This window comes from Solea senegalensis, linkage group LG21 (genome assembly GCF_019176455.1).
Source record: "Solea senegalensis isolate Sse05_10M linkage group LG21, IFAPA_SoseM_1, whole genome shotgun sequence".
In the NCBI taxonomy this organism is placed as follows: Eukaryota; Metazoa; Chordata; class Actinopteri; order Pleuronectiformes; family Soleidae; genus Solea; species Solea senegalensis.
Window position 1 is genome coordinate 17,755,812 of NC_058040.1, and position 12,913 is coordinate 17,768,724.

A 12,913-nucleotide genomic window follows, 5' to 3' on the forward strand; every position below is an offset into this window, starting at 1 on the left:
TAAACTTAAAGACACAGATCATTTAACCCTGTAACACCGAGCGCGTCGCAGATGACACGTTTGCGTTACCGCAATTACGTGATAGTTTGTGCTATCGGAAAAAATGTCGTACGTCAAAGTGTTGTGTTATTACGGTAATTTCACTCGCGCTGTTGCAGGAAGCCGGGAAATCAGCTTCCTTGTCACCAGAGAGGAGAGAGTTGGTAAAAAAATGTTTTAAATGTGTTTTTATACTGTTCAAATTGAAGTTTTTCTTCAATTTAAATTGTTAATAGACCATGTTAACATGCAGATAATTGTAATTAACTGCCAGATGTTGAAAGTTATTCTGCAAAAATTAACATTAACAACAAATAAAGAGTCCAGATGGACATTTTGAGACTTAGGTTACACTCAGAACATGTCTCCGCTCATCATTGAAAAAAAAAAAACAAAGATCAAAGGTCAAGTGTAAAGCAGCAGCTCTGTGGTTTGAGTGGTTTGCTTCTGTAAGAGGAGACGAGGAGGAGAAGGAGAATTTCACACTCACTGATCCTCCGCTCCAGCTCGTCCATACTGTCTGTCTGTGTCTGTCTGTCTGTCTGTCTGTCTGTCTGTGGAGAAACTAAACCTGAAAGAAACGTCAGGAAATGTGCATTATTTGCAGCATTATCTCTGTGTTTGTGGACTTTTACAACATTTCACCTCCTTTATCTCTGTTTTTTTTAGTCTCCAACAAACCTAACCTAATTCTTTTAAAAGCCTTTAAATTTTTGCATCACAATTGTATATTTGATTGTGTTCTCACTTCTCAGCTCTTCAAATGTATTTTTTAAAAAGTATTTCATTTTCAATGTATTTTAAGTTAAAACAATTTAAATATTGTTGTAATAATGATAATAATAATAATAATATGTAGTCTCTGATATTAAAAGAGATAAAGTGTAGAATAAGATAAACTTAACATTAATTTGAGCCACAGTGAGTTTGGTATCATTCCTGCAGTCGTCATTAAATAAATATTTAATATCAAATATTGATTATAGCTGCTTTTTAAAGGTGCAGTCTGTAATAAACTAGAAACTTTGGAATTTTTATAATAATAATAATAATAATAATAATTCTTTAAGTTACATCCAGCTCATTCTCTTCAAAGAAACAAATAATAAGAATAAAAAGTAGTTTATAACATAAATACACTTTAAAACTGCTCGTCTAAAGCCGTGTGTGCGAGCGGTGATAACAGTAAAGTCTGTTAATGAACGACAGAGAGCTGCGTGGATGTGTTGATGTGAGGACTTTGTCGTGAATGCGTGTGAAGAGTCAGACAAACAGAGAGCGCTCACTCCGCGTTAAGACTCTCGGCCTTAACGCGGATTTAAAACACAAAGAGAAGTGAGTGTCACTCGTCGACCTCGTGTCCAAATGCAGGATTAACTTCAACCTTAGAAAGTAAGAGCATAGCTGTCAGGGTCAGTCAGTCTGTGTCTCCACAGAGTAAACACACACTCCATGTGTCATTGTGTGTGTTTGTGTTGTCGTCACTGGAGCAAAGAGGACGATCACGCGCTGTGCAGTACCTTAAAGATGATACTGGAGTAAAAGTCTACGTTTCTTACCAGAAAAAGACTTGAGAAAGGTCTTAAAGTTTATGACATTTACTGTACTTAAGGATCAAAACGTCATTTTCTGATACAAAATCTACTTCAGTTTTAGAAGCGTGTGAATGGGTGAAAACTGTTGTGTGCAGCTCATCAAGACCAGAAAAGCTCTAATATAAATACAGACCATAATACCTGCTCTTCTTCTTCTGATTTGATTTGGTAGTAACGAGTAACCAAGACAGTTAGAGGAAGTAAAAGTATGTGCATTTTGTACTTAAGTACAGTAACAGAGTATTTGTTCTTTGTTACGTTACAACACAAACTCCACTGACCTGGTTTAAAGTGGGTCAAACGAGTCCCAGTGGACTTGTTTGGTGTGTGTGAGTGGAGGAGGAGGAGGAGGAGGAGGAGGAGCAGAGGTTCACATTTCACACACATCTACGTTTACATGGTCCACACACACACACACACACACACACACACACAGAGTGATGTACTATTAGATTGACAAACTGTATATATATAAACATCCAAGTCAGATACTAAACCATTCAACAGGGATTCACAAACACTGGGTCGGGACCCACAGATGGGTCGCGGGAGATTGTTTTTGGGTCCTCATCTAATTTTCCCAACCTTGAAGTTAATATTTATGTGTCTATGTTTTAAAATAACGTGCATAACATTAATTCATTTATCAATGATATGTTATAGATAATAGAGTTGTACATTAGTCGCTACATTAAGTATAAATTTGCTTTTTTGGCTCATGATATTTTGCCAATCATTTTAAAAATAAAAGTGGCTTCCTGTATAGAGGGTTTAGAAAACGCTGCTAAAATACGATATGATATGGGCCTGCAACGATCAATCAATTACTAAATTAATTGTCAATGGATGAATTAGTTTTTTTTAATAATAATGAAGAGAAACTGTCTAATTCTCCAGCTGTTGAACTGTTGTGTGTTGTGTTCTTTGCTCCATAGAACAAAGAAATTGTTCAAATGTTGGTTTTGCGGCCAAAACGAGACATTTGAGAACATCATACGATACAATACAACATTCATGTAGATATTTGTCTGAGCAGTTAAACAGGTGTACCTAATAAAGTGGCCATGTGTTTTATTTTCTCCAAGGCCATTTTGTTCTTGATTGATTTGCCTTTGTTTTTATAATTACTTTGCATTTTCTTAAATGAACTGCTAAAGTCTGATTTATTGATGGAACAAAAAAAACAAAACCCACTTCATTTGTCCCATAATGCTTTTTTTCCTGCATGTCCCACTTTAATTATAATTACTTATTGTTTATCCTGTGAAATCACTTCACACAACAAAACACGTCTTTAGCGTCTGCTAAATGACATGTAATGTAACAACGATGACGTCTGATCTGTCGTTTTTTCATCCACAAAACTTTGGACCACGGCAGCAGCAGCAGCAGTCGTGCACATGTTTAGTTAACAATTAATAGACTGAATGTCACATGTTGTACAGACAATAATGTCATTTTAAACACATCATTGTGCAGAAGAAATCCTGTTATAATAGGAATTTGCATTTTATTGTGTATTTCTTGTTCTCTCCTCCCCTTTGTGTCATGGCCCTCAGGTCACTCCAGCTTCTTTTATTCAGCTTGAATAATTTAGCTGCCTTTTCTTCTGTTTTGAGTATATGTTTGTGGTTCTTCATGTGTCCTGTTTTCCTTCCTCTGTGGTCGTCAGCTGATGAGATTCACCGGATTTAACCCTCATCCACATGAGGAAAAATTGTGGATTCACTAATTGCTGTAGTGTATATGCCAGGCCTGTATGTGGCGCTGTAACACTGTGAGAAGCACAAAATAGCCACATCTTAATCAGCGGGCTGGATCCTCAGGAGTGTGCGTTCGTCAACCGCGTGTTGTTCGATTGGATTCATCGTGGACTCCTCTGAAGGACACGATCCTTCGCCGCTCGACCGCAGCCCACAATTCTTTTGACATGTGGTGACATCACTGGTGAGTTCTCTGTGGGCTGGACCTTCGCAGTTCAGAGCGTCTCACAAACTCCAAACACAAGAAGAATGCTCCTTTTTAATTCTCTGTTTGTGTTTGACATTCTCCAACTGCTTTGTAGTGTTTTGCCTCTTTTAACTGGTTTTATTCTCATTTCTCTCATTTTACTTCTGCATTTATTTTCTGCCACACTTTGCTCTCCTGCAGAAAGTGGGCGTGGCTTCTGGTTCCTTGGCTGCACACCTGTGTCTAATCTCCTCGTCATCAGCAGCTTATAAAACCCTGGTCTCTCCTTCACTCAGCACCAGGTTGTTCTGCTGCTTCCTGGTCTCTCCTTCACTAAAAACTAATATTATTTTATTTTCTTGTGCTGTTTTCTTGTCCTCATTTGTCTGCAGACCATAATATTTTTCCCCTCGCTGTCTTCACAAATAACTGAACTGACCAAGTCTTTATTTAGCTGCTCCCTCGTCTCTGTGTCTGCTTTCAGGGTAAATCACACGTTTAATCCTGATTAAATTGATGGGAAAACTCCAGTGCAAGTGAAACACGTCAGCAGGACATTTACTTCATGTGCCATTAAGGAATTACAGATAAAGAAACTGAGATTATTAAACTATCTTTTAAATGTAGTACAGAAGTCCAATGTACTACCTCATAAGTATCTTTGTATAAGGGTATGATCCATTTAAAAAGCTTATTCTTATTATTGTTAGATGGATTTTGTGTCATAAATAAGTTTATATTGTGAACTATTTATCGTACCATATCAAAACACAGACTTTTATTTTGAAATCACGCGAATATCATCATAAATATTGTTATTTCTGTATATTTTTCTCAAAAAGTTGGCACTTTTCTTTCCACTTGAACCAAACTAGACCCCAAGAGGCCCCAGAGTTAGTGTAACAACCTCATCCTTTGTGGTATGTGAGGGCCACCGTGGTTCCCTCACACTCTCGGGCAAAGGACGGTGTGAGTTTTAATAAAACCTGGAGAGGAAACAAATTCTCATTCCCGTTTGTTTGTTTGGTAAACTCTCATTTTAATCAACAACATTCAAGAGTAGTAACATCTTCAGAATAATTGCATATTAAGATAATCTGAGATACAGAGTCGACACTGACAGCGTTTAAGAGTGTGAGACGGAACACAATCATGTTGAAAAGGCACATTCATAGAACATCAGTGGATACAATCTTACATGCACACAAGATAGAAGCAGCGTCAGCGTCACGACGATGTCACAGTTTAGTGGTTAACACACACGAGGATACCTGAAATCACACCAGCCAAACAGCAGATACTCCACAATTATTGCTTCCATTATTGCTGTGTAAAAGTGAACTATGTGCATTTTATTATTAAAGATTGTTAAGAGGGTATTTAAGCAGCATATGGACAGTAGTACGCACATAGTTTTTTTTTATATACATTTACAAAAAAAATGTACACTTTCATTAAGTCACTTTTAAAGAGGAGCAGTTTCAAAAATATTGCCACAGGAAAAAAATTAAATAAAAGTACGTTAAAGCTTCTGTCTATAGTGTTCAGTTCACTTAAAATTCTAATGAATCACTGGCTGTTAGAGGGAAATCCTCTTAGGGTCCATTAGAGTAATTATTTATTGAAATAATCATAGAAATTGGGCATTTTATAAAAAAAAACTCCACCAGACTCAGATTAAAACCTTGTGTATTTATTTTTGAACGTTTGATTTAATGGCTTTTATGTGCAACTACCAACTCTGAGTAAAGTCACATTTCCACATTCCATTAAAATTGTCTTGAAAAACTAACAAACAATCAAATTAAAGCTCAAGTGCGTAACTTTTAAATACAAAGAAATCTAATGTGTTACTACTGTCAAATGACTGGGTCATGTGTCGCCCGGTGACACTCCCGCTCTGAACACAGGAAATGTACTAGCAATGTAAGACGACTGCGTCCACGCGCTTCTCGTCCCCTAGTCAGGTCTCGTAGTTCGATAACTCAACAACAAAAATCGCCAAAAGTTACGCACTGAAGTTTTAACATAGGCCTTTAGGCATAATTTTAATCCAGAATATCACCTTTTCACCATAATTATAATGTGTTTTAGACAGTTTTAATCTACTGTATCATCATTGGGTTCTTGTGAATAGATTTACAAATCATTCTGAAATGTCCAGGACCAAAGCGGACTAGTCACGTTACTTTAACCGTGTTTCCATCGAGTGGAACAGTTTGGTTTGGTACAGAACGGTACGTGTTTTTGCATTTCCATTAGGAATAGCACCAAAATAATCAGGCGCTACCATTCCATATTTTGGGGTACCAAAGTAAAATAGTAGGCTAGCTCCACCAACAAGTCAGCTGATTGGAAGACTGAAAAATGTCACTACATTGCATTTGGTGTAAATATCCCATAGAATTTAAAAAACACTACCACTCGCATTCGATGTCGTCGGCCATTGTCGTTACGCCATTGTCGCGCAACGCAGCCGACGTTGTACCCCATCTACCAAATTCTCAGTCAAAACACACCTGACCCAGAGCTTTCACTGTCCCAGACCGTACCGCACTGTACCAAAACCGAACCGAACTATGATGGAAACCCAGCTTTTCAGCCTCTCACCTCTGCCGTTCTTTCATCTCGGTCTTCCTCCTATAAAATCCCCCACAGTTTGTGCACCGTCAGGGCGTCTCCGCGGCCTGTATCCAGGAGACGGTTGTCGCACTCCTCCCAGCGACACACTTCGCCCCTGTCCACTACCACAAACTTCCACTCCACCCGGCTCTCTGTGGGCAGACTGACCACCGCGGTCCAGAGTCCGTCCTTGGCGCTCTCCATCAGGAAGTATTTCTTCCAGTTCCCGAGCTCCTGCTGGTTTCCTGTGACGGCCACCATCTGGTACGGCGAGTCCGTGACATAGTGGATGCGGAAGGTCACATTAATGTTCTGGGACATCGGCTGACCTTTTTTGTAATTTTCCGTATCTCTACAAACACCATCTGTGGCATCTTCAGTGGGAAGCTCTCTGGTTTTTGTGTGGTCTTGGGCAGAAGGTGCGATGTAAGGGCTCATCCAGGGCGGAAATTGGTAGTTACTGTCCATGATCCATTCGTTATTGTCCATCGTCGCTTCCATGATACTGATTTCAGTCTTTTCATATAACTCTTCCGTCTCATTTTCTGCACCGTTTTCCGCTTTCTTTGTAATTCTGACGACTTCTGTCTTCTCCTTAATCTCCATGACCTCAAAGGTGCCTTTCATGTCTGACAGTTTTTTGGGCTCATCGGCCGAGCTCAAACCATTTCCTGCAATCTGCATCATAAACTGTTCCATTGCCGAGTGGTAGCTGTCCTCAATCTCATGGCCAAACGTGTCCTCGTTGACCGCAAACAGATCATATTGATTCCAATCTGTGTGACGAAGCGTGACGCCCGTGGTTTCTGTGCTAAAGACGGATAAGACTATGTTTTGAGCCTTGGTCATTTCCTCAGACTCTGGATCACCATCCACCATATCGTCAACGATCTTGCCAAACTCATTACCAGAGTCTTGCACGTCAGGACTAACAGTCATGCTCGAGATCCCGCTCTCTTCTCCGACACCAGGAGATGGTACGTTCAGCTCACTTTGCTCAAAAGGCTGCAATTTAATCTGACTCAAGGGATGAATAAGGTCATGAGCCACAACAGAAGGATCTTCATTGTTTTGTATTTGGTCACTTTCTTGGTTTTGGGACAAAGTCCACATGTCGGGGTCAGATATTTGTTCAGACATCACAGATTTTGCAATATAAACACCTGCGTTGGTCACAGGAATTTGAGTCTCAGTAAAAGTTTCAATAATTTCCCTGTGGTCACGTTTTGGCTCTTGGCAAACAGATGGGAGGTGAGAACAAGATGTTTCCTCTCCTGTTAGAGGAGCATTGACTGTTTCTGAAGAATCAGGAGCAGCAGTATCACCTGGAACTATATCAGAAGCTGCACTGACACTGGTTTTATTGTAAGTTTCCCCATTTACAGTTTGGCCGGTTGTTTGGTCTTTGTAAGATGGGAGCACGTGAAGGTCAGCGCTTTCTTCTGCAGCAGCTTCGTTCTTTTCGTACTTTAAATCTTTGTTGGTAGACGGCAGGTAAGAGTCCGGAATAGTCAAATCTGTTTCTTTCTCCAAAGATGTGGCCAACTCTTCAACTTTAAGTCCACTCTGTGGGGGTTGAAGATCCACTGACACTTCAGGGTAACCTTCTAGGCCTGAGATTTCAGCTTCCTCAAGATTATCAACATTTACAGGCTCATTCAAATGAGAAGGTTTGAGTTCCACACTTGGACTATCAGAGTCAACACTAGTTGGTATTTTCTCTTTAACCTGATCAGCCTCGGTTGAGATCACACCTTCATCTTGATCCACAAGACCATGTTCATCTTCTTGGTCCGTCTGACGAGACTGTGGTGGACGGGTGTCAAATTCAGCAGCTGTAGGAACTTGGTCGTCACCTAAATCTTTTCCAGTCACATCAGAGTCCAAAACGGATGGTGTCGCCTTGTCCTGCTGTGAAGGCGACAGGTTAAGTCCAGATTTGGAAGGACAGGTCTCCGTTTGCCGTCCTTGTTGGGCTTCAGACCGTTCTTCTTCTGGAGAGAAGTGATTGCAGGAGTGTTCGCTGTGATCTAGATTATCCGACTGGTCTTCAGAGTTAGACTCTGTGCCATTTATCTCTGGGGCAACTTTGTTATCTTGTCGTAGTCCGTCATTAACAACATTATCATTCACACAAGGCGCTGGGGGGTCGAAGTTCACATGGCTGCTTGACACGCACTGAAAATACTCCTTCTCTTGTTTGGCTTTCTCTTCTGCTTCAAACGTCTGAAAGGACACATGAGAAGAAACATGATGGGATTAAATGAGATGAGTTCTACAAAGGTTTCACAAGACAAATCTGCTCATCTCAACCCTCCAAAGAGAGAGAGAGGATGAGATCCAAAATGTAGGTTAGAGTCAAATGTCCCCGTTGTGCATTAGTTAAGATGTTCATAAGCTCAAACTGTCCACTTTAAAAAGATTTGACAAGTTTCATGAGCATGATGTGGCAGAAAACAAGAGATCACCTTGGTAACTAGTATGCTTTAGTAGGCTGATTCTCTAACCTTTGGAAAGAGAGACACTTCTTGTCTATAAAGTATATATTATTACAGACGTGTCTGAAACGTTCCATTAATTTGGCCATTGGGGGGGGCAGAAGAACTTCCAATCCATCAACTAATATCAGGTCATGACTGACCTTTGCTTCTTCATGAGAGTCCTGCTCGACTGTAGTTGCGTCTGTGAGGTCTGAAGCCGCGTGTTTGTCTCCTGTCATTTGGACGTCGCTCGCAGGAGAAGAAGAATAAAGAGGACGGTGTTTCTTCTCAGCAGCAGCTGCAGGAGCTGCACGGCGATGCCTGACTTTTGGATCGCCTTCCTCCTTCATACCTGACTGAACCCCATCTGCAGGAGAAAGAAAAAACAATGTCGAGTGTCGATTGATTCCACGAACGCTGTCCTCTGTAGTGATTTTTAATCTACCAACTGACATTTCATTTAAATTAGGATTTTCATGACATGACGTTGTTTTATCTTCTTGTCTCTCCCCTTTGTAAAGCGACAAAGAGCCTGTTTTAATCCCAGGAAAAGTCAATCAGCACAGTCAGTGGTGATTAGTTTGCTCAGTGGCCTCAGTTAACCTGGTCAATAACACACTCAGGTTCTATGTGACACTGTCTGTGATGGAACGGACTGTATTTGAATGAACTACAGAGAAAAACGCTCACTTATTATTATAATACAGAAGTACTGGTGTAATGACAGTGTATTTACTGCTAGAGTCAGACTGTGATGTAACAGTTGGATTATCACCATTACATAATCCATGTTACTTACGTTATGATTTGTTTATGACAATGTATTTTATGAGACTAGATAAACATGTTAAAGGTTAATAAAATGTTCAATGTGAAAATGTTTGTGTAGTTTTATCTACAGTAATGTTCTGTAAGTATATCACAATATCTGTGAGAAAGAATTGCATATTTTACTCGACAAATGTTAAAATTGGCTTAATTTCTTTATCTACCAGATAAATAATGGAAAAATATGACTGGAATAAAACAGAGTTACATATAAATATGTAAATATAGATATAAACAAAATAAAAAACTTTTCAGTTTTCAGTTGAAATATCCATCAGATATCATTTTTTAACTTTTAACTTTTAAATATAGTATATGGTATTTTTTGTTCATATCCCTTTAAATCTGATTAAAAAGGATTAAATGCTAGAATCATGAATGTGTTGATCCTCATGAGTAAAAATCATAACATCAGTTCAAAAATAACTTGAATATAAATAATAACATTATATAATTTATTTATTTATTAAAAGAACACAAACCTTGCAGTTCAGTCTATTTATATTACAAGCAGACCGTTTTTTTTATACATATAATCATTATTATCATCCTGATATTCCATATTACTGGTTTATATCCTTTAATGACTCATTAATCCTCACACCTGCTCCACGCACCATCCTCGCGCCAGTCAAATATCTATTTATGGCTCTTTTTTTATGATTGTTGTTATTTTTACCTGTTGACTCCACGGAGCTGCTGTTGCTGCTGCTGCTGCTGCTGCTGCGTGGTTCCTCGGTGTTCGGCTCGTGTCGTGGGCGGTTCGCGGGGCTGCCGCTGTCACCGTCGCCTGCTGTGGTCGTGGTCGTGGTCGTGTCCGTGGTCGTGGCCTTCCTCCGCGTCCACCTCACGGTCCGGTAGACGGTGAGACCCACCAGCAGCAGAAACACAGCCGCGATTAGAGACAGACCCACGGCGGGACCGTGGTGTCCGACCATGCAGAAGAGCGAGGCCAGGTCCACGCGTGTCTCCGCAGCCACGGCGCTGTTGCTGTTTTCCGGCGACATTTTTTGGAGGAAGGACTGAGTTCAGTTCAGGTGCTGATCATGAAGGAGGCCTGATGGTGGGAGTGAAGCTGCTCCTGCTCCCGCTGATCCTCCTCCCGTGGACTCCCGTGGACTCTCTCCTCCACGCTCCAAAGTGCACTGACCTCTGTCGTGTTGCTGCGCACGGCTGCAGGTGCGAGCTCCTGATTGGCTCAAACAAATGACGACGACTCAGCATTTATTCATTCATAAAAGAGGAGAAAAAGGGGGGAGGGGGTGAGAGCGTGAGTGATGAATCCACTCTGTTCATTTCGGAGTGGATTTAAAGTCTGATCTGATACTGAAGTCTGATCACTTAAATCCTCCCTTATCAATCAACCAGTCAATCAATCAATCAATCAATCAATGACTGATTGAGACAAGGGTGGAGGAGTGAGGAGGGTTTTAAACTGTGATAGAGAGCTTTGAACTGTAGAGGGCAGTGTTGTTCTTCAACAGGAAATTGTGTTAGATAACTAACTAGCTGTCTATTTATCTATTATACTATGTATATATATTTATTTATTTTTCTTGTTCCCTACATGAAATGTAAATTGTTGTTAAATAAAGTTGTCAATATACGTGTCCAGTTCAGCAAAGGAAACCTACTTTAAATTAAAAGACACTGTTTTCACAGAAATTGATTTGACCCGTACTTTTAAAATCGACAAATTCAATAAAATCTATTTATTTCATATCATATTCTCTGTTTCCTCTCAGTAGACGGTTGTTACTGGAATATTATAAACACTGTGTTCAATAACAATCCAGTAAACATGGTAATAAATGCAGGTAAAGCATATTGATTGGTGTTAAATGATATTATTATTGATAAAACATCAATTTGTTGAATGGAACAAAACATCACTGAGCTTCAGTTACAGTTATTACAATGACAAGAGTATTAATGACATCTAGTGGTGAAGTCCTGCAACTGCAGGAAAGTTCCTGAAAGATCCAGCACCGTCTGGTATCTGTAAAAACAGCTCCTCCCAGTGGAGAGGTGTGGTAGTGACTGGAAAGTTCCTGAAGACTCTGGAGCTCCTCCAGTTAGAATATAAGAGCGTGGACAGTCCCACAGCTGAGACAGAAGACAACACAAGAAGAACACACACTTGAACAGTGTTTCATCTCACAACAAGAAGAATCAACTCCAAACCCACACTGAAGATGCTGTGCTCTCGTGGACTCCAGTCTGGCCTCAGTCCACTCATGCTCGTCCACTGGCCTGTGCGCAGTCTGTGGCCAGAGGTTAGACCTCAGCTCTACCAGCAGCATCTACTGCAGAGACACCTGCAGGAGCTGATGGACACACTTCAACAGCAGATCCTGGAGGAGGAGGAGGAGAAGAAGAAGAAGTCTGTCCAAAGCAGTGAGACCATGCAGCCAGTTTCCTTCCAGCTGGAGAAACATGGAGACAACTTTGGCCTGATCCTGAACACTGAAGGCTTTTCTCCAGAGGAGCTGTCTGTCAGGCAGGTGGGCAGGAAGCTGAGAGTCAGCGGCAAGACGGAGAAGAAGCAGGAGGACGGGAACGGCTCCTACTCTTACAGATTCCAGGAGTTCAGACAGGAGTTTGATCTGCCTGAAGGTGTGAACCCTGAAGCCGTCACCTGCTGCCTGAGTCCAGACGGGAAGCTCCACATCCAGGCAGCCAGAGCTCCATGTGCTGAGGAGGCTGAGAGAGAGCTGAGCATCCAGAGGAGCACGGAGGAGAAAACACAGCAGAGTGAGTCTTCACACACAGAAGACAACAACAGCAACAGCAGCAGCTCTGAGACACACGACAGCAGCACACAGGACAAACCTGGACACATGGACTGATCACAGTGTTACTGTGTCTCTGTCAAACATCATGTTTTCATACTAACCTTACATATTGATGGTGATGATGGTGAATGTACATTAATAAGTCAATGAGTGAAATAAATGCCATGTAAATAAACACAATTTAAGTGAAATTGATATCTTTTGCCTCATTAAAATATAACTTATATAAGTGATCATGTAGAATAAGTGAACGTACACAATTAGTTCAGAAACTACTAAGTCAAATTATTCTTACAGCTCACATCTCTTGGTATCACTTTCATACATAAACTGTACATTTTAAATGTATATTTTTCTATTTTAGTTCCTTTTTTGGGATATCAATATTGAAAAACATCTTTTCATTTTAATAGCTTACATGTCCTGTGACACATGTAGGAGCCTATGAAGCAGCGTCTTATATTATATATAACTATTAATCCAATATAAGGTCTTAAATATCAGTATTAAAATAAAAAAAGATTATTATGTCACCAAATAACCCACTGACTCCAAACCAGTGCCAAACAAAGAGGACACATCTCTTTGTTTCAGGATTTTTGTG

General features: G+C 40.3%; 2 protein-coding genes across 2 annotated transcripts; one reads left to right on the forward strand and one right to left on the reverse strand.

Annotated features, from left to right (window-relative positions):
- Positions 1–4,598: 4,598 nt before the first annotated feature.
- On the reverse strand, positions 4,599–10,634 carry stbd1 (starch binding domain 1). Its single transcript, XM_044012009.1, has 3 exons — positions 10,194–10,634; positions 8,848–9,053; positions 4,599–8,432 (listed from the first exon to the last, which is right to left on the reverse strand). Exons 1-3 carry the CDS (start codon positions 10,519–10,521, stop codon positions 6,225–6,227), a joined length of 2,742 nt encoding a protein of 913 aa, XP_043867944.1. The 5' UTR covers positions 10,522–10,634; the 3' UTR covers positions 4,599–6,224.
- Positions 10,635–10,741: 107 nt separating this feature from the next.
- On the forward strand, positions 10,742–12,489 carry LOC122758110 (heat shock protein 30-like). The gene has a single exon (XM_044012011.1). It carries the CDS (start codon positions 11,710–11,712, stop codon positions 12,361–12,363), a length of 654 nt encoding a protein of 217 aa, XP_043867946.1. The 5' UTR covers positions 10,742–11,709; the 3' UTR covers positions 12,364–12,489.
- Positions 12,490–12,913: the final 424 nt, after the last annotated feature.

What these genes read in the sequence shown, in the direction of transcription:
- stbd1 (XM_044012009.1), bottom strand. Translation starts at nt 10,521, where the DNA reads ATGTCGCCGGAAAACAGCAACAGCGCCGTGGCTGCGGAGACACGCGTG. An exon ending in CAGCTCCGTGGAGTCAACAG is followed by an intron (nt 9,054 to 10,193) that starts GTAAAAATAACA and finishes TTTCTCCTGCAG; the next exon opens with ATGGGGTTCAGTCAGGTATG. An exon ending in ACTCTCATGAAGAAGCAAAG is followed by an intron (nt 8,433 to 8,847) that starts GTCAGTCATGAC and finishes GTGTCCTTTCAG; the next exon opens with ACGTTTGAAGCAGAAGAGAA.
- LOC122758110 (XM_044012011.1), top strand. Translation starts at nt 11,710, where the DNA reads ATGCTGTGCTCTCGTGGACTCCAGTCTGGCCTCAGTCCACTCATGCTC.